General features: G+C 40.0%; 1 protein-coding gene across 2 annotated transcripts in view; it reads right to left on the bottom strand.

Annotated features, from left to right (window-relative positions):
* dock1 (dedicator of cytokinesis 1) overlaps positions 1–27,233 on the bottom strand; it is a 208,748-nt gene that overhangs the window by 155,089 nt on the left and 26,426 nt on the right. The window contains exons 6-16 of one of the 2 annotated variants that reach the window (XM_004561173.3): positions 25,731–25,879; positions 24,992–25,127; positions 22,725–22,882; positions 22,391–22,472; positions 21,753–21,888; positions 16,747–16,819; positions 14,142–14,281; positions 12,631–12,756; positions 11,013–11,137; positions 8,048–8,146; positions 7,543–7,615 (exon numbers count right to left, since the gene is read on the bottom strand). In XM_004561173.3, the coding sequence (XP_004561230.1) occupies positions 7,543–7,615; positions 8,048–8,146; positions 11,013–11,137; positions 12,631–12,756; positions 14,142–14,281; positions 16,747–16,819; positions 21,753–21,888; positions 22,391–22,472; positions 22,725–22,882; positions 24,992–25,127; positions 25,731–25,879 (1,297 nt within the window). The remainder of the gene's footprint in view (positions 1–7,542; positions 7,616–8,047; positions 8,147–11,012; positions 11,138–12,630; positions 12,757–14,141; positions 14,282–16,746; positions 16,820–21,752; positions 21,889–22,390; positions 22,473–22,724; positions 22,883–24,991; positions 25,128–25,730; positions 25,880–27,233) is intronic. The other variant, XM_004561174.3, reaches the window with a different exon arrangement.

Here is a 27,233-nt window from a genome sequence, read left to right as displayed (position 1 = left end):
ATGATATCCTAGAGTTTATTTTTACATCTCTAAACAGCATAGCATTTCCTACAGGGGATTATACAGTATCTTTTAGAAAAAGAGCTTTTGTTAGTCAGTCTTTTCTTATTGAGCAGCGCAACATACTGTCATAGTCTAAAATAATGTCACTTTACGTCGCTGTTTTTCACTGATTGTCCACTGATGTGTTTTTTGTTTTATCATTCATCTGTTTCGATCCCTTATATGTGCCTAGATAACCTTAGATCTTTTGTTTTCCGTTTCTTTCTATTAGTGGCATCAATCTGAAACGGTATGTGTATTAAGATGAGCCTGTATGACTAAATCTGGCACATTTACATAATGGACCTAAACGCTCATGTTAATTAATGTGCACTGCTCCTTATATATAACAATAATTATATCAAAAACACTTGCAGAACAGTCATACAGCCACTGTCAACACAAAAAAAAAAAAAAAAAAAAAAAGAGTTTAAAAGGTTAATAAGAGCAATGCAGGTTTGGACAGTACCATTTTAGCTGTTCAACTGATAAACACACACTTATGTCGCTTTGATCATCAGGTCAATTACTCCTGGCCCAACCTAAGTTTAGGCTGAAGACCAGAGGCGATCGTGCCTGTGCTTCAGCTGCACCTTATCTTTGGAATAGCGTCCCCACTATTCGTGCCTTAGACTCTATCCAATCCTTCAAATCACAATTGAAAACATATTTAACCTGGCCTTCCCAACCAGTTAGTGCCCTCTAATCTAATTAACTTCTTAGTTGATATTTTGTATCTATGAACTGACCTTCCTTCTGAACTGAGGTCCGATACCTATTTTTACCTCACTCTTCTGGTCTATTAGTGCCTCGCTTCTGTCTGTGCTACTGGTAGTACCTGACCTGTATTTTGTTAATTGATTTATTTTGATGTGATGTGCTATACAAATAAAACTGTATTGTACTGTATGGTACTTATGGTCAATAATCAACGCATGCAAATGAACCTTTCCTGCTGATGTTTGAAGTGGGGAAAATAAGCTTCCCAATGTATCACCCTTTCTCACTTACCAGCAGCAGTTGTGCTTTTGCATTTGGGCTACACAGCACACATTACTGTGGGTGGACAGCACTACCTTACCCAGTGCATGCTCAAAAATATTCACATAATCTCCCAAATGGCATATTTAAGTATATAAAGAATGTTCCCACACTGTAACCAATCACAGTATGGCAAAGGATTAGACACGTGAAACACGGATCAGTGAACAAAGCGTCATAAAGATTTTTTTTTTTTTTTTTTTTTAACTTTTATTTAACTTTTTTTCCCCAACAAATATAAGACTGGTTCACATCCAAAATAATAACACTACACAGCACTAGAATATTACAACATTATGTCCATAACTGTTGTCCTCTAGGATCCAGTTTATAGGTTACTCCCAGTGCTTCCAGTGGTCTCTTCCATTTGTAAACAAAAATTCGGGAGCTCCCATCAATATAATGTCCCAGCCTGATCAGAGTCATAACTTCAATGATGAGCGACTTCCATAGAGAAATGGAGGGAGGCTCAGCCCCCACCCATCTCAACATAATGCTTTTCCTGGCCAACATTAACAGTGACTGAATTACATGCTCATGTTGTACCAGTGAGACAGGAATATATCCCAATATACACATTAATGGGTTTTCTGTCACCTGATGACCAATGGCTGTACTAATATTGGCGCAGACCTCTTTCCAAAATGACTGAATAATAGCACATTCCCACAAGCAGTGGAATCTAGTGCCCACTCTGACCTTACACTTGAGACAGTTTGGAGATATTCCCATATTATACTTACTATAAATATATGGAGAAATATACACATTGTGCAAAATTTTGTACTGCAGTTCTTTAAATCGGTTACAAACAGAGATTTTGGATGGAAGGAGCAAGATTTTGTCCCATGCCTGTATATCTATTTCACATTTAAGCAGCGCCCCCCAAGATTTTCTCAACCATGCCAGTTTATCCTCGATTAGGGCATAAATCTCGGAATAAAACTTTGATACAAAATGTTTATGCTCCCTATTATCCAAAAAAAATTTCTCCAACCGAAAAGAGGCAGTTGAGATTCGTAATGTTTTAGCATTTTTTAACACATAATTTCTCAGTTGCAAATACTTATAAAACTCAGTCTTTGACATAGAATACTGGGACTTCAAGGATTCAAATGATTTAAACTCACCATGTTTAAAGAGGTCATAAAACCTCTTTACACCTACTTTATGCCATCCCACAAAGCTTGACCCTATGTTTTGTGGCAGAAGGTCTGGATTATTTATAAACGTTGACAAGATATTAAACGGAAGACTACTGTTAAAAATTTTTCTCAGTTTTCCCCACGTCCACATAGCATTATATATCAGTGGGTTATGCTTTATTACGTGAGGTAAGTCATTTAGACGTTTCCCTAAGAAGTTAACAGGTGAGGATGGTTTACATAATACTTCCTCAATATTTAGCCATGGCAGATCAGAATGTTCATGTATCCAGGAAGAAAGAATCCTCGCTTGTATTGAGAGGACATAATTTTCTATGTTTGGCACTCCCCACCCACCCAGATCTTTCGGTAACTGTAGTGTCTCCAATTTAATTTTGGGTTTTCTTCCTGCCCAAATGAAATCCACCATAGCCTTGTTAATTACTTTAATATCTTCTGATTTCAAGATTGCAAACAACATGCCTGTGGGATATAATATTTTCGGTAGGATTACCATTTTAATGAGATTTATTCTTCCCAAAAATGATATCGGAAGTGATCTCCATCTTGTCAGCATCTCCCGAAGATCTTGAACCATTCCATTAATATTTTCTCTATATAAGTGTCCAACATTTGGTGTAACTTTAACTCCCAAATATACAAAACCTGATGGTGCCCAATGAAAGGGTTTAACATATAAAGGTTCATTATCCCCTCCACTACACAAAGTCATTATAACAGATTTATCAAAATTTACTTTGTATCCAGATATAAGACCAAAGTCCTTGATGCACCTAATAAGAACGGGTAAAGAGTTAACCGGGTCAGTCAGTGTCAGAAGAATATCGTCTGCATAAAGCAGAATTTTATGTTGTCTATCCCCAATTTTAACTCCAAGAACACTTGGATTTTGTCTAATGGCCATGTCCAAGGGCTCAATGGCCAAAGCAAATAATAGTGGTGACAATGGGCTACCTTGTGCTGTACCTCTGCTCAGTGAAAATGGGGAAGATAACAAGCCGTTAGTTAACACAGATGCTATTGGCGATTTGTATATAATTTTGATCCACCCCAGAAAGTTTTTTCCAAACCCAAATCTTCTCATTATTTCAAACATATATTCCCATTCAATTCTATCGAATGCCTTTTCGGCATCCATAGAAACAACAACCCCAGGGATCTGATGAAAATTTAAAAAATGAATAATATTAAATAGGCGTCGAGTATTATTATAAGAATTCCTCCCCTTAATAAAACCTGTCTGATCAGCATGCACGATAGAGCACATTACTTTTTCTAGCCTAAGAGCCAGTATCTTTGAAAGTATCTTATTATCAGCACCAAGAAGGCTAATAGGCCTGTAAGATGAGCATGACTCTGGATTTTTATCTTTTTTAGCTATCAATGTTATATTAGCCTGGTACATAGATTCTGGGAGTTTCGATTCTTCAAATGCTTTATTAAAAACCCTTAATAATAAACTATTTAACTTCATTTTCATTACCTTAAAAAATTCTACTGGGAAACCATCTGCCCCAGGACATTTCCCTGACTGGAGTGCAGATATAGCTTTATCCACCTCAATCATTGTTATGGGTGACTCCAGCAGGCTTACCTGATCTTCAGAAAGCTGAGGGAATACTAAGTCGTTTAGGAAGAAGCCTGAGTTAAGCCTTGTTATGTCCATCTCAGATCGATATAGGTTTGTATAGAATTCTCTGAAGCACTCATTAATCTGACGGTTTCCTACTTGTCTTTCACCATTCACATCCACAATAGCTGTGATAAAGGAACTTGATGGAGTATTCCTTGCAAGACGAGCCAGAAAGCGGTTAGGCTTACTAGCTGATTCAAAAAGCCGTTGTCTGGCAAGAAGGACATCTCTTTCAGCCTTTCGCATTATCAAATTACGCAAAGATGTCCTGGCAATATTAAGCTCACTTAATGTTTCAGCTGATTTTGTTACATAGTATTGTTTCTCCAGCTTTTTGATATTATTCTCGATCTCTAACTGCCTTGTTAATCGTTGCTTCCTTTTATGACTTGTGTATGAAATAATCATCCCTCTCATGTAAGCCTTATAGCTATCCCATAAAGTTCTCGTGTCTATCTCCTCTTTGTCATTTATTTCTAGGAATACTGTTGTTTGCTCTGTTATGAAATGTATAAATTTCTCATCCAAAAGAGACAGTGTGCTCATCTTCCAAGACCTAGAGCGCTCAATATGTCTCATGGGTTGAATGGTTAAGACAACAGGAGCATGGTCAGAGAGACCTATATGACCAATATTTACCTGCTGAACTAACTGACTGATACACTTGGACATAAAAATATAATCTATACGAGATGCTGATAAGTGAGGGTTAGAATGGAAAGTGTACTCCTTAGATAGTGGATTATAGTGTCGCCAAACATCTATAAGGTCAAGCTCATTTATAATTTGCCAAAGGGCTTTGGAGTTTTTGGTCAAGATAGATTGTGGGGGAAATTTATCCATTTTAGGGCATAAAGCACAGTTAAAGTCACCCGCTAATATTATATTAGCACAGTCCATGTCCACTAATTGACTAAATAATACCGTATAAAATTCGCCATCCTGTGCATTCGGCGCATATATATTACCTAGGAGAACAGTTTCCCCATGCAACATCCCTTTAACCAATATATATCTTCCTTCATTGTCCTTCTGAGTGGCTATAACGTTGAAGGGAAGATTTTTGTGTATAAGGGTAATAACCCCCCTTTTATTTGTGGAGTAGGATGAGAAAAAAATTTGACCAACCCATTCTCTACAGTATTTTCTGTGTTCATCATCTGTCAAATGGGTTTCTTGCAAAAAAGCAATGTGAGTCAAATCTTTCTTCAGAGAATTTAAAATGGACTTTTTTTTCACCACATTGTTGGACCCTTTAACATTCCAAGTACTTATCTTAACTGACATATAGGAAAAGTAATGTATATATTGTGCTGTTTACATATTTAACCAAATCTACATTTGACCAGTCTGAGCCTATTAACCAAAATAATTGAGCATAAAACAAGAACACTGGTTCCCAGCAAAACCTGAACACAACGCCTGGAAACCTCAACCCTCCCCAACACAAATAACACAAAATAACAAAAAATAAATTACACATCTAGATGTACCCTACTCTAAAGTACAGCTGTGGGGGGCCACAAACGCGTAACATCCCTGCACTGGAGTCTATGTCAAAAATCAAAGTCTCTATACCTTAGCTCATTATCAATACTTTAATGCTGTAAGCCTCGAGTTTGTAACTTACGTTACAATGACGCTGTCGTGCACCAACAGTTTATTTAGGTCTTGGCAATTTGCTCACATAGTCCTTGACGTCCTGGGTGGTCGCGAGGGAGATGCTGGTGCCATCGGGGTTAAATATTTTAATGATGGCTGGATAAAGGAAGGAATATTTGATCCCCGCCTCTCGGAGAGCTTTACGCGCATTCGCCGACTCCTTTCTCTTTCGAGCCACCTCGGCGGAGAAATCCTGATAGAAGGATACTTTTCCTGCCTCTGTGTTTACGGTACCTTTAGTCATAAAGATTTAAAACAGTGATCACTATAGAAATGCACTTTAAAGTTTTCAGCATAGAGAAACTGGCTGATAATCTAGTAAGTATCTTGAACTCAGACACTCCCAGTAATAGAAAAAAATATAAGAGAGATTTTACTCTGATCTGAGTAAGACTCGACCGTAGATTGCAGTCTATGGCCAACATGGATGACAGATCACAAAAACAGTTATCTTTAAGGTAGTCTTATGAGATCTTAACGTGTCTAAAGGATGGAAAACATTGGAAATTAATGAATTCTATTATGTGCTTTGATATCGACTGTACAAACGAGAAAATCTAACGGTTTGTTGGATAGTTCCTCCAAGCACAGCAAGAGTGGATGAGTAAGGATTTGTTTCATTGAGCATATTAGGTTCAGAGAGTCTGACCCAGACTTTACGTTAACTTCCTCTGTGAAATGAAAAATGAGTTTCTTCACTCTTCGGGTTATCGAGCTTAGAGTTTTCCCTTAATGCCCTCTCTAGATCTGGATCAGACCTCTGGTACGGTCTGCGGTATGTCTGTGACATTACGTGCAAATATGCTAGTTTCAGGAGGTGTTATTCTGCTCTTAAAAGCAATCTATTGCAAACTGAGATGAAAATTTAAGTCGTACACAGCGACAGTGAGGCAGTGAGAGAAGTTGGTCAGAAAATTATAGAAATACATGCCTGCACGGATGCATACAATCTTAAACATGGATAAAATTAGATCAATGTACATAGGAATATCACCTTTACACCCAACATAAAATAAACCCTGGTCTCTATACTGTAAGCACATTCACCAGCAGCAGCAGTTCACCATGCACAAATCCAAAGAATCCAGCTATTACACCTTTTTTAACATGTCGCTATTGTCAATTGTCAGAGAAAAGTTGAAGTTTGGCGGAATCAGCATGTCCCTGCAGTCCCAGAGTCACTTGAGGTGAGCCAGTTTCTAAAGTAACCGTTACACCAAGATAACAGCAAGTCAGAGTTTCAAAGGCATGTCTCGTAACAGCATTAGTCTCCAGAGAAGCAAGGTGCCGAGCATGACAAGAAGGCTCTCCAAGTGGATTATAAGCCAGCGTTGAGCTCTGAGACCTGGCAATTTCCTCCAAACCACCTGCATGCAGGTGAGAAGCAAACAAAGCAAGAGGATTTTGGAAGTAGATGATGACAGCAGCTGCAGATTAGCGAAAGGGTATACTTTCCAATCCTCACGTCCTCCAAGTTCTGCTCTGCCTTCTGTGCCATTTGAGCTGATTGCTTTGTATATACTGTATACACCTGTCATGCTCCCCAAACCCTTTTTCCTGCACCACTCCTGTGGCTGTAGGAAAGCCTTGCCATGTGGCAGGCAGATGGGCTGGCAGAACTACCACTGCCAGGCTTCCCTGACCTTTACACCCCGAAAATTAGAAAGGGTGTAAATAAAACAGAAAACAGAAGGGCGTACAACGCTGGCTGCATTCAGCTAGACACTGGTCCCAATAAACAAATATGTCCCCTCAGGCATTTTTCACATCCCAGCCATAGTCTCTGACAAGCCACTCCATGATGCTGCTTTGTGCGGGGGACAGACTAATACCTCTGATTAATGTGACAAAGGGTGAGCTTCAAAGTATTTATCACTGTGCAACACATCTGCTTGGTTTGGATATCTTCCATTATATTTGCTGGGGATAGATTAGGAGCCAACTGTGCAGTTGGTCATCTGAAAAACTGATTATTCACAAGCTGACATTTATACTCACAGTCCTGTGATGAGCGGTGACGAAAGGTGAACCGCAAGTGGCTCCGGTTCACGTCTTCAATGGGAATAGCAACCTAAGACAAAGGACGGAAGAGGATTGGCTGACAGCCAGGAACATAAACACACACACTCACAGAAAATAAGGACAAACTGAAATCAGAGTGAACTCTAAACTTCCTGGATTTTATGCTGTACAGAAATTAGCTCACATGTTGCAACACTTTTGCAAAAAAATGCTATATAATTATATGAGATTTCAGGAATTGAGAGAAAGTTTGCCTTTCTTTAAGTGTGATGAATAACTTCACTCTTCTATACAGTTTTGCACCACCGCATTTGCCACTAAAGTCTTGTGATAGAAATTACTGGCAATAAAAGCCTGCGGCGTAATGAAAAAACTTTGGAAACTACATGAAGGGGATGGCATCAAGGTAAAGGTAAAATAAAATGATTTAGAAGAGTAAAGAAAAAACCGTTAAGTGGCAGAAGTAAGCAGAAAAACAAACCTTTATCGTTTCAAACCAGCGGGGCTGCTTTACTTGGTAGTAGATAACAGACTTGTACTCATTGATCCCTTCATCTCCAGCTCCGGGAAAGATCACATTCTAGATAAAAGGTAAAAGACACAGAGCAATTAGGTAGTCAGACAATATAACTGGTTATCTGGTTATCCTTGCTTAGCTTTTAGTTCGCATAAAGTGCTATAGTTGTGATGGGTGAACTGCTTTATCATCACTCTGTCAAAATATTGGCACGCTCACAGTATGTGGAAAATTGACTAGCACTTATTTCATAAAGCAGAGCCCCTGGAGCAGAAAGCCTTAATCTAGCAGAATGGCCTTTAAAAGTCTGGATGCGCTTTATGCATGAGCACCTGTGTGCTGCCTGTCAATCTCATGACAGCATTGTGGAAATAAGAAATAAATTAGAAATTAATTATTTAAGAAGGAGCAGCAGTGGCTCCCATGCAGCAGGACGTGGAAGGAAGCCAAGAGCAGGGAAGCAGACCAGCTGGTGCTGATGGATCCAAACGTGTAAATTGGTCTTCCTAGCGGGTCCGCTGCGTTTCTACAACAGGTCAGGGTGCGTATGTAAAATACTACGTGCCCCACTTGAGGATTCGCCAAGAGGGATGGAGTGACAGCGGATGGTGCGCACGCCTTGTTTTCGATCAATCTGTGTTCAGCCAGCCTACCTCTTTCCTCCCACTACTCCAGCTGACTCCCTGGCCTGCTAGTGTACTGCTGCTGAAATACTCCTACACTAATGGTTTCTGACAACCAGCAATTATGAGGAATAACAGACCTCATCTCCCCCAGCCATGCTGAGCAGATATGGGGGGCAGGTGGTAGCTCTAGCAGTGCTGCTCCTTCTCTAAGTGGCCAGGGTTTCTGACAGCTCCAGATTTCACAGAGGGTGAAAGTGGCTAGGGTCTAACTACAGGTGAGAAGAAGTTCTGGAGGGGTGCTAATCAAAGTCAAAGGTAATAAAAAGTTACTGTCCAGCCTCCACAAATCCTGTAGGATTTGGAGGAAAGAGGAAGGATGACAAACACCAGAGGCAGAAAGTCACACGGAAAGAGAAGAATGGACAGAGAAGAATAGAGAGGATCAGAAGCCTGAGGGAGGCAGAAATGAAAAGAAAAAAAACACACAAAAAGCAAAACCCACAAATTTAACCTGTTAAAAAACTCTGTGTGAGGAGAGAGTTATTTCAAGTGCCTAGTACATACATATACATCTTTAAAATGAAAACAAGACATTTTTTATTTTGGAATAAAAGCCGAAAAACCAAGTTTCATTATCAAGAAAGAGACTTTCAGCCCATCAAATCCATGAAGGGTAAGGAAGAATTTAACCACTTCTTGCATTTCTTGCAACAAGGGAGCTTTTGCAATGCAACAGCAACATGGTGACAACACTTCTAGATAGGATCGATCTCTCTTGATCTTTGCTCTCTACTGTCACTGACTTTATTTATTATACCGCAAAGGCTCAGACAGCCTTGAACACAGACCTTCAGCGAAACATAATGACACAGGGTGGGAATTCACACATCAAATTTGTATCCGCTTCAGCTTATCATAGCTGTATTTGTCTCATACTAGGTTCTTGCTTCAAAAAGTTGCAGCGTTTCCTTCTTCTAAAGAAACTTTAACAGCTAAAAATGTGAAACTTGAGGAAATGGTACAATTTTCCACCACCATTCTGCTCTAAAAAGCTTGAGACACTATATAAATGTCTTTTATGTCTTATATGCTTCCCTAATCTATTTGAGAAATCTCTCTTTATCGCACTCTCACTAAAATACACACAGTTTTGCTTCATCGAGCGCTACAAATTCGAAAAGTCTCTCTCTCATACCTGGCTGCATTGATTTGTATAAAATTCAGTTTACTTGATCGAGGGTTATGACTCAGTCAGTGGCTAAAATTTAGGTATGACTGATTAAAGTCGATGTGGTTTATTAAAACAAATCTGCAATAAGTCTGCCGCACAGCATACCAAAGGCCAATCCAAAAGTTAAGTTACTTAATTCAAATCAAATTCAAAGTAACTGACAATAAACTAGAAAACAGATGTTACCTGTATTGTTGCTGTTAACTTCTTATATTTGAATAGACTTTAAGAAGTCAGTAGTGTATATGGGGTAGGTTCTCAACTGCTGTTTGAGGTTAACAACTGCTAATATTTAGAATTCTTAGAATAAGCTTGCACCTACATTAAGTGTTGGTTTCACTCAAATGTCATACTTGCACCTCCCTGCAAGACCAAATGATCTGCTTTGTAGGTGTAACAGCTTATCTATGCATCTTATATATTCTGATGGGTATTCAAAAAAAAAAAAAAAAAAAAAAAACTCAACAAGTGCACATGAGATTCCAATCCTCATTCTATAAAAATACAATTTATAAGCAGAAGCTACTCAAGAATTGATTATTCCTCTGATGTAAGATTAATTAACAGATTTTTTTACCAAGCGCTGCAGATTGCATTAAAAAAAATACAGATTTTGAGACAGCTTGCTTACAAACAATTAGACAGGGGAGAAATGATCCCTCTAACTTCATTAGCAAAGGTAATTAATTATACCAGAAGAAAAATGCTGATTTCACATCATCATTATGCTGCCCACGTTGCCTGTCCACATGCCTGAGTTTGTTACTGGCTCTGACAACGGCTGATTTTCATGGTAGTGAGCCAAATTTTAGGCTTCTCCATCAGCCACAAAGCAACAATATTACAACTTGTAAATCCTGACAAGCAGCAAAGACATACAGTTTCCCTGTGTATCACTCTTCTTTATAGGAGACCTGGTCAGTTAAGCGCAGTGCTGAGCAGTGTGAGACTAAAGGAAGCCGGGTAATATCACAGTCTGTCTGAGAAACCACTTGGTTACAGCACTCGTGTCCTGAATGCTGAGAGCACAGGAAAAATACCAAAGCAGTAGGTTAACATTCCTCGGTCGTACCTCGAGCTTCTTGCCGTCCTCATCATAAACCGACATGGTCACCTCAACGTTTTTGGGGGTTGTCTTACTCCCTTTGTCAAAATCCCCCTGAACCAGAGTCACGTAGATGTCGTTTCGCACATCCCCTTTAGGAAATAAAGAAAAACAAAAACAAGAAATGAGAAACCACCAACGCTTTGACGCTTCTTAGGGCTTCAGTTTTATCCTTTTCAATAATTTTAATATTACAGCAACACTGGATATTATATGTATGTCTGACTTTGCCCCATTAAATAAATAATGTCTTGGGTTTTTTCTGTATTACAAATATTTTATGAACTGCAACCGTTTTTAGTAAAGTAGGACACTGGATAAAATCTAAACAAAACACTGATTTGCAAATCAATGAAACCCCATATTTAACTACTTTTTTTTTTTAAATAAATACTACTACTATAAATAAATACTTTTAAATAAATGTTCATTTTGAGTTTGATCCTCTTTTTTTATAAACTGAACAGGGACAACTGAAAATATTAAAAGAAAACACCTGCTGGGTGAAAAAAATGACAATTCATTAAATTATTTAGTAGCATCACTGTGTATAAAAAAAAGAGTATTATGGGAAAGGCTCACTGCTCTGTGGGAAATACTACAACAACTTAAGAATTTGGGATCTCCCAGGTAGCACTGCATTAAAAATGCAAACCCATTGTGAGTTAACACATCGTTTCCTTGCTTCCACTGATGCAAGTTTAAACTCCACTATGCAAACAATCACATATCAAGAAGACGCAGAAGAACCGGATCCTTCTCTGGGCCAGAGCTCATTTATGATGTATTGAGGTGACATGGAAATCTGTCTTGTGATCTGACCAATAAAAATATGAAAGCCTTTCGTCTCTCTTTGAAGAGAGCATGTTATCAGTGCACATGATGCTATGAGGGTGTACTAATGCACAACTTGTACAAGTTTTGGAAGCACTATTAATGCTGAAAAATCTATTTTGGAGCTGGACGTGTCACCTTCCACATTGTGTCTTTTTCATGGTGGTGAGCCTAATTTCAGGTTACTCCATCAGCTACAAAGCATCAATATTACAATTAGTAAATTCTGACAGGCAGCAAAGGAATACAATTGTGCATCGCTTTGCTTTATTGGAGACCTGATCAGTTAAGCGCCATGCTGAGAAAGCACAGTATATCACAGCTTGTCTGAGACACAGGGTTGCAGTCCTGGCCTGTCACCAACTGAGAACATTTGAAGAACTGTGAAATGAAAAATACAACAAAGGAGGCTTCAGACTGAGTCGCTTCCAATCTTATATCAAGGAAGAATGTTGCTCTAATATGAAATGTGTAGCCAGTCTTAAAAATCCTTTAAGGGTGTTTCGCAAAAAGAATATCAGAGGTGATGCGAGACGGTCATACACCTGCCCTCGTCCAAATGTTTTTATTAAATATTGTCGAGCTTCTCAATTAAATATGGGGATTCAATCATTTCGGTCTGTTTTTATTTACATTTTACACTGAATCCTGACTTTTTTCTGTAACAGGGTTATGAACCCCACTGAAAGCATTCAGCCATTTAGCCAGGGAACTTTCTGAGGCAGGCAGCAAAGGGGAAGCTTTTTAAAACCTGGCATAATTATCTCAGGGAAGCCCATCTTGCGAGCCACGGCTGTTGATCGGTCCACAAGGTGAGGGAAATCCTTTCTTATCTGATGGATGTCTCCAGGAAGCAGCTTCAGAGTGACCCACAGGCCTGGTAATGGAAACAAGAAAAGGAAGTGAGGCATCAAGTAAAGCAGTATGTCATGAGGAGACAGGTAAAGAGGCATGAATCAACTCTAGGGAAAGTGATTCATTTTTGTGCGTTTTGCTTGGTTCAAAGTTGGGTGTGATAAGCTGCTGTGACTAAAAGCTACGACACAAGTACGGTTTTATTGTATTAGAGAGAAAATCTCTGAACTATTTATAGTCTATATTGTTTTCATTTCATCTGTTTGTACCAAGTCTTTTAATTTTTCTTTTTTTTTTTTTTTAAACAATCTGACACCAGTAGCTGCTCTGACTTTCTTCTGATTGGGAGAAATCCTTGGCTCTTTTTCCAAAATGCATGGCAAGCCAGTTTCAGCTCTGTAAGCACATTTAAAGGTGGCTTCACTCACTCTTAATATTCTCTAGGGGGGGAAAAAAAAAAGACCCACAGAGTCACAGCTTTGAAGAAGAAATGACTGAATGGATCAAATTAAAGCAGTCTGTAGTGCCCTTGTTCACAGGCCACAAGAATGAGTGGTCCTTGTGAACCTTAGAGACTTTATTCACTTACACTTTATGGGCCCCTTATTGCTATGAGTGACAAATCCCTCACTAGGTTAGCTGGAAGTCTTTTGATATGCGAACATGACCGAAACAGCTGCTGCGAGTACTCCACTGTTCTTCCCAGCGAGGGTCAGGGCAGACCTGACATTTATCCAAGTACGTCTTCATTGGGCGTGACAACACCATGGAGACTGTCATGTTATTTCCCCTCCTCAGCAGCACAAATCCCTCAGATGGTGAAGGTTGTTCTTCTCAGCACAGATGTCGAGTCCTTGATAAGCGCCATTCTTCACAAAAGTCTCAACAGCTTAATTAACAGCTGGATCGCTTGGATACTGTAGTCCTGGCGATGAGACCGACTATTTATAGTGTGAGCAGTAATTTATGGTGTGAGCGCTAAGAGTAAATTGTGTTTTTCATTAGCAAGTGGAACAGTTTTACTGCCTTGCAAGTATGTTGGGGTTAATAGTACCTTGTACAAAAAAAGATCTAAAACAAAAAAATAAGGCTTGCACTGACTTCAAAAAAAGATTTTTAGCAGCATCTGATTTAATCAAAAGATAAAATAGATTTTTTTCTCCTGGTTCATGTGAGGTGACGATGGCAAGGACAATTTGACAGAAAACTGGGCTTTTTTCTGATGTTTTGAATTAAAAGAAAAATTCTTGACTAAATGAAACCCAAATGAAAGAAGCAAATAAAAGAAAGAAATAATAATTTTATAACAGTTTTTCCGTCGCCTGTACAAAGTGTACAAACGCCCGATGTAGTGAGGCGAGTTTCTTCCTTGGCCTCGGTTCCTCTATCAGAACTGTTGCACTGTACCTTGGCCCTTGTGATTGACCTCTTTGGCGGTGATAACTTTGTTGATGACTGTCTGGAGGAAGTCATTCTCCCCTGCCACCCTGGGTGAAAAACGGGAGATGTTCAGCTGCTTGTGGCGAATGGCGTCATCCAACGCTAGCCTGCAGTACGTACACACCAGGCAAACACCACGGAGAAGGAGAGGTGGCAGGAACAGGAGGAGGAAGAGGAGAAGGTGGAGGAGTGGGGCAGGAAGAGCCATAAAGTGATGGTTGTAAGAAGGGGAGTGGGATGAGGGACAGACAGAGAGAAAAGAGAGACACACCGAAGAGTGATGCGAATACCATGACAGACACAAAGCCACTTGTTAGCAGTTAACAGCGAGCCAGGATGGGTCATGAAAGAAACACAAAGAAAAATGATCATTTAGGAAATTAAGTCCAGTCAGTATCCATAGAGCAACAGTATCAGAGTGAATGCTGACTTTCCCAAGTTTGATCTTGGTTGGGTTTTTTTCCCTTTTATTTTTAAAGATGCAACCCCCCCCCCCCTTAAAAAACCCCAGAAAAAATCCAATCTCAGAAACACACTATGCTTAGCATCAGAAAAACACTTAAATATAAGTACCAAGTATAACATGTTTTGTACTCCGTAGGGCAACAAATTCATTGAAACAGCTGATGCACAGAGCATAAAAAGTAGCAGATGTGATCTGGGAGGCACCACATGTGTGGCAGCTGTCACAGGAAAGTGTGTTGTGAGCAAAGATGGCGTCTGCTGTGTAGAGGCTTCTTAACAAGCAGAAGGAGATGAGCATGGAGAAGACAACTGTAGTGATGCACGGAGGAAGCAATAAAGAATCTCTGCCCCTCGCACTGTTTTCAGTGTCTCCCATCTTAAACCAAAATCAGCCCGAGCAAGGAAGATGAATAAGCAACAACAAACATTTGCACATTCAGACACTGAATTCACTCAAACATTGTACAACAACCACCAAAAGACAGATTTTGACTTAAATTTGCATTTCTAAAATTATGTTACCTTTAACCTTCAAAATGTCAAAACTGAGTGGCCACTTGATTAGTTACACCACTGGTTGTTCATACAAATATCTAATCAGACAAACACATGGCAGGAACTTAGTGCATTTAACCATGTAGAAATGGCCGAGACGACCTCCTGAAATTCAATATGAGCATCAGAACAGGGAAGAAAGATGATTTAAGAGACTTTGAACATGACACGGTTGTTGCTGCCAGATCTGATGAGTCTTAATTTCTGCTGCAACACCCAGAGGGCAGTGTCAGAATTTAGTGTAAACAGCATGAAAACATTGATCCATCTTGCCTTGTATCCAAGTTTCAAGTTCTTGGGACACTTTGGGCTCCTTAGTGCTAACTGAGCACCGCTAAAACACCACAGCCAAGTATTGTAGCTGACCATCTCCGTCCATTTATGACCACAGTGTACTCATCTTCTGATGGCTGTTCCAACAAGACAACGAGCCACGCCCCAAAGCTCAAATGACTTGAAAATAACAAGTTATTTGTACTTCTTGGCCTCCACGGTTACCAGATCTCAATCCAGTTGAGCACTTCTGGTATGTGGTGGAACAGGAGATTTGCATCATGGATGTGTAGCTGACAAAGCTACAGAAACTGTAATGCTATCATGCAAATTTTGCAGCACCTTGATGAACCTATGCAACTAAGAATAAGGCAAAAGGGCTTCTAAACTGATACTGGCAAGGTGTAACTAATAAAGTGGCCAGTCACTATATGAACTTCCTGGAGCCCAAGAGGATGCCTTTAAATTAGGGACTTGGCTGGCTAACATCATTAATCTAAAACAGAGAATATCCGTCAATTTCAGTATCTCACAATAGCTGTCATTCTTTTTCCTGCCACTCAACTATCGTTTATTACTGAATTGACATGTCAGTACAGCTTGTTTGTTTTTTTACAACAACTCAATTGAGTCTTAAATCTAATGTCTGTAAGATTATTGCCAATTTAACCTATTTAAATTTCTGTTTGACTGCCAGAAGCTAAATCACACCACTGTGTCACGTTCTCTAAACGGCTCCCTCGCTTCCTTGAAAACACATTATTAAGCTTCTGTTTCAAAACTTGCTCTGTTTTTGAATGGCAATTATTCACACTTGGACATAAATAACTCCTTGTAAAACCTCCTCTAATTTCCATGATTTATGCTCACAGATAAGCCCATTAAGTGAGGTGATCAGCAAGCTAAACTGCCTGAATGTGAGGCATTTCAATTATGCAGGAAATCACGTTAAGAAAAAAGGTTGCTCTGCCTCTTTACACTATCCTACAAAAATGGTAGCAGTTAATGAGATTGCCTTAATTGAGTCAGTGGGGAATAGGGGAGTGTTACAGTCTTAAAACCCCTTCTAATCTGGCGTCAAGGAGACAAAACTTGTAGAAAGAAAAACGACACTACCTTTTCGGATATACAGTGTATACCTAAAATAATGGATGAAATTTTAAGCCATAAAATGTATCAGTCTTGCTTCTTTTATTTATTTTTTGGCAAGTTTATCCAAAACTTAAAGGACCTCTATGTTAAATGTGATTTATTTTGTGCTTCAGCACAATGCACTTACGGCTGAAATGGGATAAAGTGCTGCTTATCCTCGTCGTCCATTTTGCCTGTTATGATGTCAGTGACATCCATTACTGTGGAAAAAGGAGAGAGGTGGGGGTTAAAACGTTCTCAAGGCCTGCAGAGTGTAGCGTGGCTATGAAAGAGATCCAGAAAACTGCATGGTGGGCCACATCAGGGGGTAAAAGCTGTCTCAGCCAATGTTGGGATTTTCTTTGATGAGCACTAATTAAGTCAGAGGCTGAGCTGTGAGGAGAAAATCTGAGTAGTGGTTACGATGTGCACAAGCCTTTTGAAGCTTAAAACAAACAATGATTAAATATGAAATGAAGTTTCTTTAAATAGCTGTTACAGCGAAATGAACAGGAAGATCATAAGGTGACATAGCATACGGCTTTGAGTAGAGTTATCACAATATGTCAATAAGATACCACCGCAAGGATGCGAGTAGCAGCCTCATGGTGTAATATTAAACAGAATTATGTTAGATGCTAGAACAGTGGTTCTTAACCTTGTTGGAGGTACCGAACCCCACCAGTTTCATATGCGCATTCACCGAACCCCTCTTTAGTGAAATTATTATTTTTTTTTTCAAATTCAAGACATAGATATGTTTTTTTACTGGTGCACAAAATGAGCCGTACATGAACATCACCTTGTTCAAAGAACAAAACCAACACAATGCATGAACTTACAACAAATTACATACCTGCAAATCAGTGTGACTTCTGCTGTTGCCTTTGAGAGACCAGTTCAGATATGCGTGGCTTCACCTTGGCAAGTGCCAGTCTCATGTCATTTTCACAGAAAAGTCTGTTCCTTTTCTTCGTTTTTATGTCCAGCATTAGGGCTGAACGATATATCGCATTTGCGATAATATCGCGACATGATCAAGTGCAATTTTCTAACCGCAAAGGCTGCGATTATACTCTGGACATGTCCAAATTCATGGGCTGCATCCTCCTGAGGCCGCATTTGTAGACCGATTACGTCACAGCGACGCGCCAAAGGCTGTCCAAATTACTACCATATCCCAGAATTCATAGCGCGGCCCAGCCAAACTCCAGTTTCCAGCAATGGCGGCCGCTACTAAGTTTTAAAATTACTCATACTAATCTTTCTGGGTCACAAAATAAACTTTTAACATATTTTCAGGCGAGAAAGTAGTTGTGTAAACATCAAATATCTGCTCGGTTTATCAAGATATCCCATATTTGCAAAAGTGCTTTGACGTTTTCAGAGGCGTCTGCTACCCACCAGCTCGACAGCTAGCCGGGAGCTCGAGGGTTACTGATGCGGCCGAGAACGGCACAACTCCCGGCACATCATTTTCAGATCACCGCGGAGTTTCGCTGCTCGGGTTAAACGTAATATATAAGTCACTTAGACAACCTAAAAATGTTATTGTTGGGCTTTTTTCAGTGTTTTGTTTGTTCGTGAGTAAATCGGTTTGGCTGAGATTAAAGTTATTAGATTAGATAAAATAAAACTTTATTAATCCCCCGGGTGGGTTCCTCCTTGGTTTTCACACAGCTGACTAAACGTCAAACAGAAAACTTATTAAACAGAAATATGAGACAGTCGAGAATTTACACCAGTGTCTGGTTATATTTTAGATAGCAAGAAGCAGACGGCCGAGTTTATTAAACTCCACCGAGACAGCGGTGTCGCTAATCAGAACTAGACCGTCCAATTTCACGCCTTTAAACTTTAAAGGCGTGTTTGTGTTTATACAATTGCTATTATGTTTGCACTTTATGTGTAATGTTACTGACTGCAGAGATCAGTAAGATGTGTGTATTTTTTATTTATTAGTTTTATTTATTTAATATTATTTTTTAATTGAATGACTGTCTAGTAGTTCACAGATGTCGAAAAACTGAGTGTGGTAAAGCCACTGATTTTTTTTATGTATATTTCTGCAATCTGCACATTGTACTGACTTTCATTTTAATGTTTACACCAGGGTTCCTTGTCAGCACTTTATGCTCAGATGTTTGTAAGCTAAAAATAAACTATTGTGTATGTTCAAATATACTGTTGTGATTGAAGAAGTTAAATAAAAATGTCAGTCATCAATTCATGCATCACCTCATGTCATCATAACAGAGGTCTGTCTTCCAGGAAAGAACAGTTTAAAATTAATGTAATATAGTATTGGCCATACTATATGATGTATTGCTTGTCTTTGTTTAATAATACAGAAGACAAAGACCTTAAAAAATAATCGCATATCGCATCGCAATCGCAATATTGGGGCAAAAAAATCGCAATTAGATTATTTTCCATAATCGTTCAGCCCTATCCAGCATCGTCGAAAAGGATTGCTCGCAAAGATATGTTGTAACAAATGGTATAAAAAAATCCACGGCTTTCTTAGCAATAACTGGATACTCGTCCATTTGTCGACACCAAAACGTTGAGAGTGTTGTTGTTCTGAAGAGTTGCTGTTGAACCTGGCTCTGCTGAATTTCAATGATTTCGTCAAGGTATTCATCATTGACATCTGCTGTCTCAACAGCAAACGTGAACGGCTGTCTCACCCATGCTGGATATGACTCTCTTGTAGGGAAATATCTGTCGAGAGACTTTGCAAGCTCATCTGAGTGCGTTGCAATTGTTTGCTTCAGTTCCGTGGATACAGAAACATCTCCGATTCCAGACACATCTTCGACCTTACTTACACAGTTGTCCAGAAGGGGGAAGTTTGCAAAGTTGTTCGTCGTTTCCATAACGTTAGCTTTTTTTGAAAAGCCTTCAGGTGTTCTTCCGCTTCTATGATATTGACTCCACCACCCTGCATCTGCTGATTGAGATGATTGAGAGCTGCGAATATATCAGCCATGTACGCTAAAATGAGAATGAACTCAGGATTTTTGAAGCAATCTGCATGACAGTGTTGGTGCTCTTGCAAAAACAGGGCTAATTCCACACGCATGGCAAAAACACGATTCAGCACCTGTCCCCGGGATAACCACCGAACATTAGAATGGTACAGAAGTACCTCAAATTCAGAGCCCATTTCTTTACACAGCTCACTGAAGATGCGGTGCCTCAGAGCACTATTTCGCACATAGTTCACACATTCCACCACTGTTTTTAATACTTCTGCCATTTTTGGAGGCAAGGTTTTTGTTGCCAATGCATGCCTGTGCAAAATACAATGAGTCACAATGATGTGTGGTGCATCGGCTTTTACTAGCGCACCAAAACCAGAGTTTCTTCCCAGCATGACGGGAGCTCCGTCTGTACAAACTGCAGAAACCATGTCCCATGAAAGATTGTTGTCTCCGAAGAAGTCATCCACAAGCTTCTTCACATCGGCTGCCTTAGTTGTTGTTGTAAGAGGCTTACAAAATAAAAAATCTTCTTTTATCATGTCATCTTTCACATAGCGCACAAAAACAGTAAGCTGGCTTAGATTAGCAACGTCTGTGCTCTCATCGAGCTGAAGGCTGAATTTTGCCGGGCTTGAAATCAGATCGGCGACTACTTGAGCCAAGATGTCTTTACTCATGTCTTCTATTCTGTCGCTGACGGTGTCATTTGAAAGAGGAATTTGTGATAATTTACCTTCGGCTGCTGTTCCGAGTATCAGATTTGCCATCTTTAACGCGGCTGGTTTCACGAGTGTTTCACCAATGGTGTGTGGCTTGCCCTGCTTTGCGATCAGGTAAGCAACTTCGTACGATGCTGTGAGGATCGGTTTGTTAACGGGTACAAATCCAAGAGCAGGCAGAGTGGGCCTTTCATCGAATCTGGCTCTCTTCACCTTGAATTCAGCAAGTGTTGTGTTCTTGTATTCCCCGTCTCCATGCAGCTTCAAGAAGTGTTCCTTTAGTTTTGCCGGTGCGAGACTAGAGTTGCTCAACTTGGCGTTGCAAATCATGCAGATAGGACGCTCACTCCCATCACGTTCCGTGATACATGTAAATCCATATTGTACATATTCGTCCAACCACTTTCTTTTTTTGCCCGACATAGTTAGTATGGATTAAAATGTTAAAAAAAAAAAATCACGCGAAGTACTACCACGACATTCACATGTTGACTACTGCGCGCGCTACATTCCCCGCAGCCCTGATTGGCCAAGCAGTGTAGCATGATCGTCTGCAGCCAGTGATGGCCAGAAGGGGGCGTGTCATCACAAATTTACACGATAATTCGGGCGTGGCTGGACCTCTGCGACCTCCGCAGTGGAGGCTCTGCCGAACCCCTGAGACCGACTCACCGAACCCCTAGGGTTCGATCGAACCCAAGTTAAGAACCACTGTGCTAGAATGATGAGTCCTTCTTTACAACAAGACGCATTTTTTTTTTTTCCCAGTTTGCTTTGTTTGCGCGTTTGAATGCAGGCATTTGAGTCGGAAAAACCTGACAGCAGAGCTTGCCGACGAAACAGGAAATGCATTCTCAAGTCTGTCTGTTGGACAGACCAACTAAAGATAACACAAACATAAAAATGACACTGACGCCAAAGTTTACAGCAGGTCACCTTAGCTGTGTGAGAGTCAGCAAACCTTTATAATTGTGCCTAAAAAAAGAGCGAATCTCAAAAAGCGTTCCATCACGCTGTGTACAGCGGCAATAATGATGATGTCTAAAGATAGGCCATCATAAATCAGGCTGTCATTTACCTTCCCCTCAAGTGGCACTGGAAAAAGAAAAAAAAAAGACACCAAGAGAGGGGCGTAATTTTCTCTGTTGGATAACTGTGGGCAAAATGGCAATCTAATTAGTTTACGATACGCCTGGCAGCTTGCCAACAGGCAATAAATCAAAACTTTCTCCCCCCCCCCTTTCATTTAGCTGGAAACCTCTCAATTTTACCCAAATATATTTACTCAGCCACGCAAGGCACAATACTTACTTTTACCACAATGCAAAACAAGAACTGGTACACATTATGATATTCAAGCAAAGCCGGGGCTCTATACAGAGCAGCTTATTTCACGCAGATCTTTAGAACAATAGATTATCATGAAGTCTCCGTGCTGTCTTCTGTACCTGCCACTCCAAAGGGTCTTCTCAGACCTGACGTCAGCTTCTTGGTGTTGTTGTCTCGTAGCTCCATCCGTCCAACTCTTACAATCTGACACACGAAGCTGATCTTTTCTCTCTTCAGATCTTCGCTACCCAAGTCCTGAAGAGGTGTAAAGGAGAAAAAAAGTTCTAACAAAGCGCCTTAGAGTCACTACAAATCCCGGGCTGTTTCAATCAGATTGTACAACATAGGGATGAAAATCCTCTGGAAAACACAATTGGATTTAAAGCCCCATCTGACAGCAGCCTTTATCTGATCGATTAATAGCACTTTCTGCGGTGAAAATGAGTTTACGTAAAACCCAAACATTTTACCGCAAATTGCTTCAGCAACATATGTGATTGTGTCCACAGATTCATTTTTCCAAACCTTGGAAAGTCCTCCCAGTGGGCTCACACTGACCCTTCTGCCCTTGGGCGTCCATCAGATAGAGGTCTTAGTAAATACATACAGAAAGCTGGGCTCTTTCTGAGAGAGCTTAACAAATACAGGCTCTGCAAACAGGCTCGCACGTGCTTCGTAACATGGCTGAATAAACAGTGAACTACAGGCGAGTGTGCGCACACTATAATCACATGCATTTACACATCCAAACACTCACTGTGAAGACTGCCCGCAGATTATGAAGCTGGTCGATGTCTTTTACTAGGCCACAGCTTGACCATTTTACCAAGTAGTTTTCACTGTAAGGGAGAGACGTCAGGGGGGAGGAGCATGACGTTCACAGGTGAAACAAAAACAATACAGTGAATTCAGACACCGAGATTAACAGCATTAACATCAGTTTCCTTCAGAGCTACAGAACCTTGAATGTTAATCCAGACATTAGTCTGCTTGACTAATGCTGGAGGCATATGTAACACTCCTCAGCTGAGCAGCTCAACACAATAATTTGCTGTCACAATCCTGAAGCGTGAATAAATGAAAGGGTTTACCTGATGAACTTGGACTCCACTGGGTCGTAAAGCGACATGAGCACCTCTGCATCTTCGCCAATCTTACACACCACATTCTTCAGAGTCACAAAGAGGGCGAAAGCTGGCGTGGAAGCGAACTTTGCTTGCCTCGTCAGATCAATATTCTGCTTCTGAGACTGAGAAACAGAGAAACGGAGGGGAATCAGCAGTATCACACGTTGTTCATGCGCAGCAGTGTATTGAGAGAGAAACAGTGCTGATGCCAGCTGTACATTGGATTAAGACTAGCCACTGTGGTTGGTTTTTGTTTTTTTACACACACAAAAAAAATCTAACAAGTTAAAAAGCTCCTAATATCTTTCACATTGAATAAAAAGGCCTTTACATTTACTTGATCTCCAGGACTGCATATACAGTAAAAGAACCTATTCCCTAGCGTCCTTCAAAAATATGCTGCGGTCACGTCATTAATATTCATCGTGTTGACCTGGACACTTTCTTATTGGCCATCCATATGCATTAAAGACCTCCAAAGGAAAGGTCACGTACGATGAGACCACATAACTGCAGGGCACTTAGTGGCTGGCACTCCCTACATACTGCAAACTGACATTCAGGTGTGGCACACCACTGATAAGCCAAGTAAAATAGATTGGGAATCTGGCACGGCTCCTGACTTTCTAAAGAAATCAAGCATTTTAGTGTACCAGGATTGGCTCAATTTGTCCTACTTTTAATCCAAAGTTGTTCAAATGCCAAAACCCCATCGCAGATTGAATCAAAGTGGTTTAGGTCATCTTTTTGGAAAACGGAACGGTAAAACAATCTGTATGGATGTGCATCAGTACAGATGGGTTAAAAAGAGGCAGTGACAGTGTTATCATACCAATGGCTGATGTGTTTAACATGTTAACCCCTTTAGTTTAGCATTTTATCATGCTATCAAAACACACACGCACACTTTAGCAATAAACACAAATCACAGGGAATGTCGCTGTAATTTGTCATTAACTGAGGTACTGGATACAGTGAAACATCCGCTTCAGGTGAACAGTCTATAGCAGCGGATTTTCACAGACCGGCCTTTAAGGTGTCGCGGATAAATACAACAAAATAAAATTATATGACCAAGACACAAACTGTGGTATTTTATAATTATAATAATAAACACAAATTCACTGTGCAATTGTGTAACTTTATTAGCAGCGTCCTCCTGAACATTGAGAGTAACATCCTCCTCTCTGCTCCTTATTGCTCTCTAATCGCTATGGTAACGCGGAAATATTCCTTTCAAAATAAGACACACAACTTCAACACGGGGAAAAAACGCAGGGGAACCGTGTTAACGATAATAACCCTAAAAACCATAAATTTCATACCCAAGCATCAACTCTCGCGGCCCAGTACCGAACGACTCACGCCTGGGGGTTGGGGACCGCTGGTCTAAGGCACACAAAAACTACTGGTAACTGAATCAGTAAAGATTATCTAGTAGTTGAGACTGGACCAAAGGGGTGTACCATGGAAGCTAAAGTCACATCACCACTAATCTTAGCCATTTCGTGGCTAAAATTACAGATATTATTTTGGATGAAGAATGGCAGATATTATTGCAGAAGACCAGCTCATCATCTTTTACAGTGACATAAAAAAGTAAGTAATAAAAAGAAAGATTGAAACAGCTGTGCCCAAACTGCACAGAAAACCAAACAACTTTTGTCAGATGTCCTTACTGTGGAAATCTGTGATTACCCTTCTTGTTTTTATTTCTTTTTTAATGCAAACACTATAATCGTGCTTGATTGACCAGCTGAGATTCGATGACGCAGAAGGAACAAGATCATGATGTGATCTGTGTTCATTCACACTGTGCGCTAATGGGCATTTGCTAAGCTTTAATATAGTATCTGGATAATAGAGCTGTCCCAAATACCATATTCTGGGCCTTGGAGGTTCAGTAGTGCTGAACAAGAACAATAATAATCATTAGGAGTTGCTAAATGAGACTTAACTAGAGATACTGGTGCTGTGCTTTGATTTCTGCTGATATCAGAAGCGGGACAGCTAAACTACATACCAACAAAAGTGTTTTGTTTTTTTTTTAACTCCCTGGATTTGTTATATTTGCTAGCCACTTAAAAAATAGCTGCTGCTGGTTTATGAAAAGTCACAAAGTTGGCAACAGTAAATTTCAGAATCGAAAAACTTGCAAATTAAATGTCTTTCCAACAAGCAAATAACAGTAATATATTCAGTTTTTCTCTCTACTGAGTTTGTCTGTTTACCTTCTCCTCTTGGATCCGGTCCTCAATTTGTTTGGAAGCTGCCTCGTGTGCCCTGAACAGGCTGATGGTGCTGGTGAGCTCTGGGTCCAGTATGTTCCCATCTTTGTCTCTGACCACCAGATCAAGATCCAGGTACCTTGCATAAATAGAGGGTAGAGTTAACAAGCGCTCAGACCCACCAAGACAGTGTGCATTTGTCAGAAAGGAAACAACACATTTTATTTATAAACATGTACTCCTGTCACCTTATTTCCTGCCCAAATTCTACTTCATATTCATAACCTCGGCTCCACTGTTTTCTTTCGAAACCTATCTTTCTGCTATGCAGGGGAGCCAGAAAAAACAACAGTATATGTCTACATATACTCAGTGCTGCATTTCATCAGCTGATCACTACTTGCTTCTGAGGGAAAATTCATTTCTCTACCTGGCCAAAGGTTCAAAATTTCATCACAGGAGCAGAAAAGAGCTTCACGATTTTCATTTCCAACTGATTTTCTAGGCCCACTGCAGATAGTGCAAGAGCTGTCATTTCATGATGGAATACAGTGCAGTTTGCTGAAGCTAAACCCCATCAGTTTGTTCTCAAGCTAAGTGATGACCTGTCATTTTCTATTGACTGACACTGCTGACCTCTTCCAACAAGACTTGTTTTTTCCGGATAGATTTGAGGATAAAGGGATATAAGCCATAGGGAGAGAAGGAAAAATATAAAACACTCTCACAGCTGAAGACTCACTTGTTGCCATAGTCTATCTTGGAGGTGACTTTCTGTTTGAGCTCACTCAGCTCGTCCTGTGGGAGGGTGCCGGACAGAATCTGTGAACGCCATTCGATGAGGTCGTAGATCATGTCACGGACACAGTTGAACATCTCACGCTTGTCTCCCTGTTAGGCAGAACAACAATGTACAGCTTAGACACATTAGGAAAAGCTAAGAAAAAAAAGTTTGAACTCTAGTAGAAACTTGCACCTCAGTTTTTGGCTATAATGTGGTGATAAGCACCAGCCAGGGCAGGGAAGATGATGACTTAATAAAAACCTTTTTTGTGTATCCGCAATGTTTGTTGAAAGTGTGTCTCTACACTTTTGATATACTTATTTTAGTTTAAATGTAACTTTTATTTATTAAAGAAGTCATGTAAAGACTGTATATATAAGATGGATGTAGCTTCCAGGCATAAAAAGTGAAGCAAATGTAATGACCACTAGAGGGCGACTCCCATGGTTGTAAAACAGGGGTGTCCAAACTCCGGTCCATTTTTAATTGGCCCGCAAATAATTTTATAAATAGAATAGAATATGGCCCGCACTTCAACTTTTGCTTAAGTGTATTGCACTTCTTAGTTTTAACACCAGGGGGAGCTACTGTTGATCAGAATAATTTACTAAAATATATGCACTCCTGTTATTAAGTCCAGTTCAGTCTGTTAATGTTGATAATGGTTTCAAACGAACGTTAATAGGTGTGTTGCTAAGCCTAATAACTTAAATAACAAACTTGAAATGTACCCGTCCCATTTTCCCCTTTGTTGTTTTTTCTCTGTGCTGTAAATCTTCTGTCTAAGAAGAAATCTGAGGCTGCTGTTCTGAGAATGAGCTACCAAAGCTTTTTCTGAATAAATCAATAAAGATCCATTTATGGAAAGCTGTGATGAAGGCAGTTTCGTCTTTAATTATATTCAACAATATAACATATTCGACCACTTTTAAGTGATTTTTCTAACTTTAATACACTAAAGTTAAGGTTATATACCTAATTTCTAGCCCCTCCTATATTTTTATGTATGTGGCCCTCAGTGAAAAAAGTTTGGACACCCCTGTTGTAAAACAACACCGATTTTATAGAAGTCTGTGGAAGGATAGCCCTGCCCTGTCTATCGCCCTAGTAAACAGTTTCAAGATTAGTTTATGGACTGAATCGGTTTAGATTCATGTTGAATATACAACATCACTTCACCCTATAAGTTATAGCCCTCACTCGTGCCTAGGAACACGATAACATTTAATGTTTCACCATGTGATAAGTTGCTAGCATCTGAGCACTCAGCATCCCTCAATTTTTCAGTTAAATGCACACTTCAGTCGTCATGTCCAGTTTTAAAACAGCAAGATAACAAGAAACTGCTGAATGTTCCCCTGGCAACCACACAAAGTTCTTGTGACCTACGGCGACTGCTAAATGACGAAATTCTAAGTGCAATTTGCTAGGGGGTTGGTGTTGGGGAAATACACTTTTTTT

The sequence above is a fragment of the Maylandia zebra genome, linkage group LG8 (genome assembly GCF_041146795.1).
Source record: "Maylandia zebra isolate NMK-2024a linkage group LG8, Mzebra_GT3a, whole genome shotgun sequence".
Lineage (NCBI taxonomy): Eukaryota > Metazoa > Chordata > Actinopteri > Cichliformes > Cichlidae > Maylandia > Maylandia zebra.
This window is presented reverse-complemented; position numbering and strand designations above follow the sequence as displayed.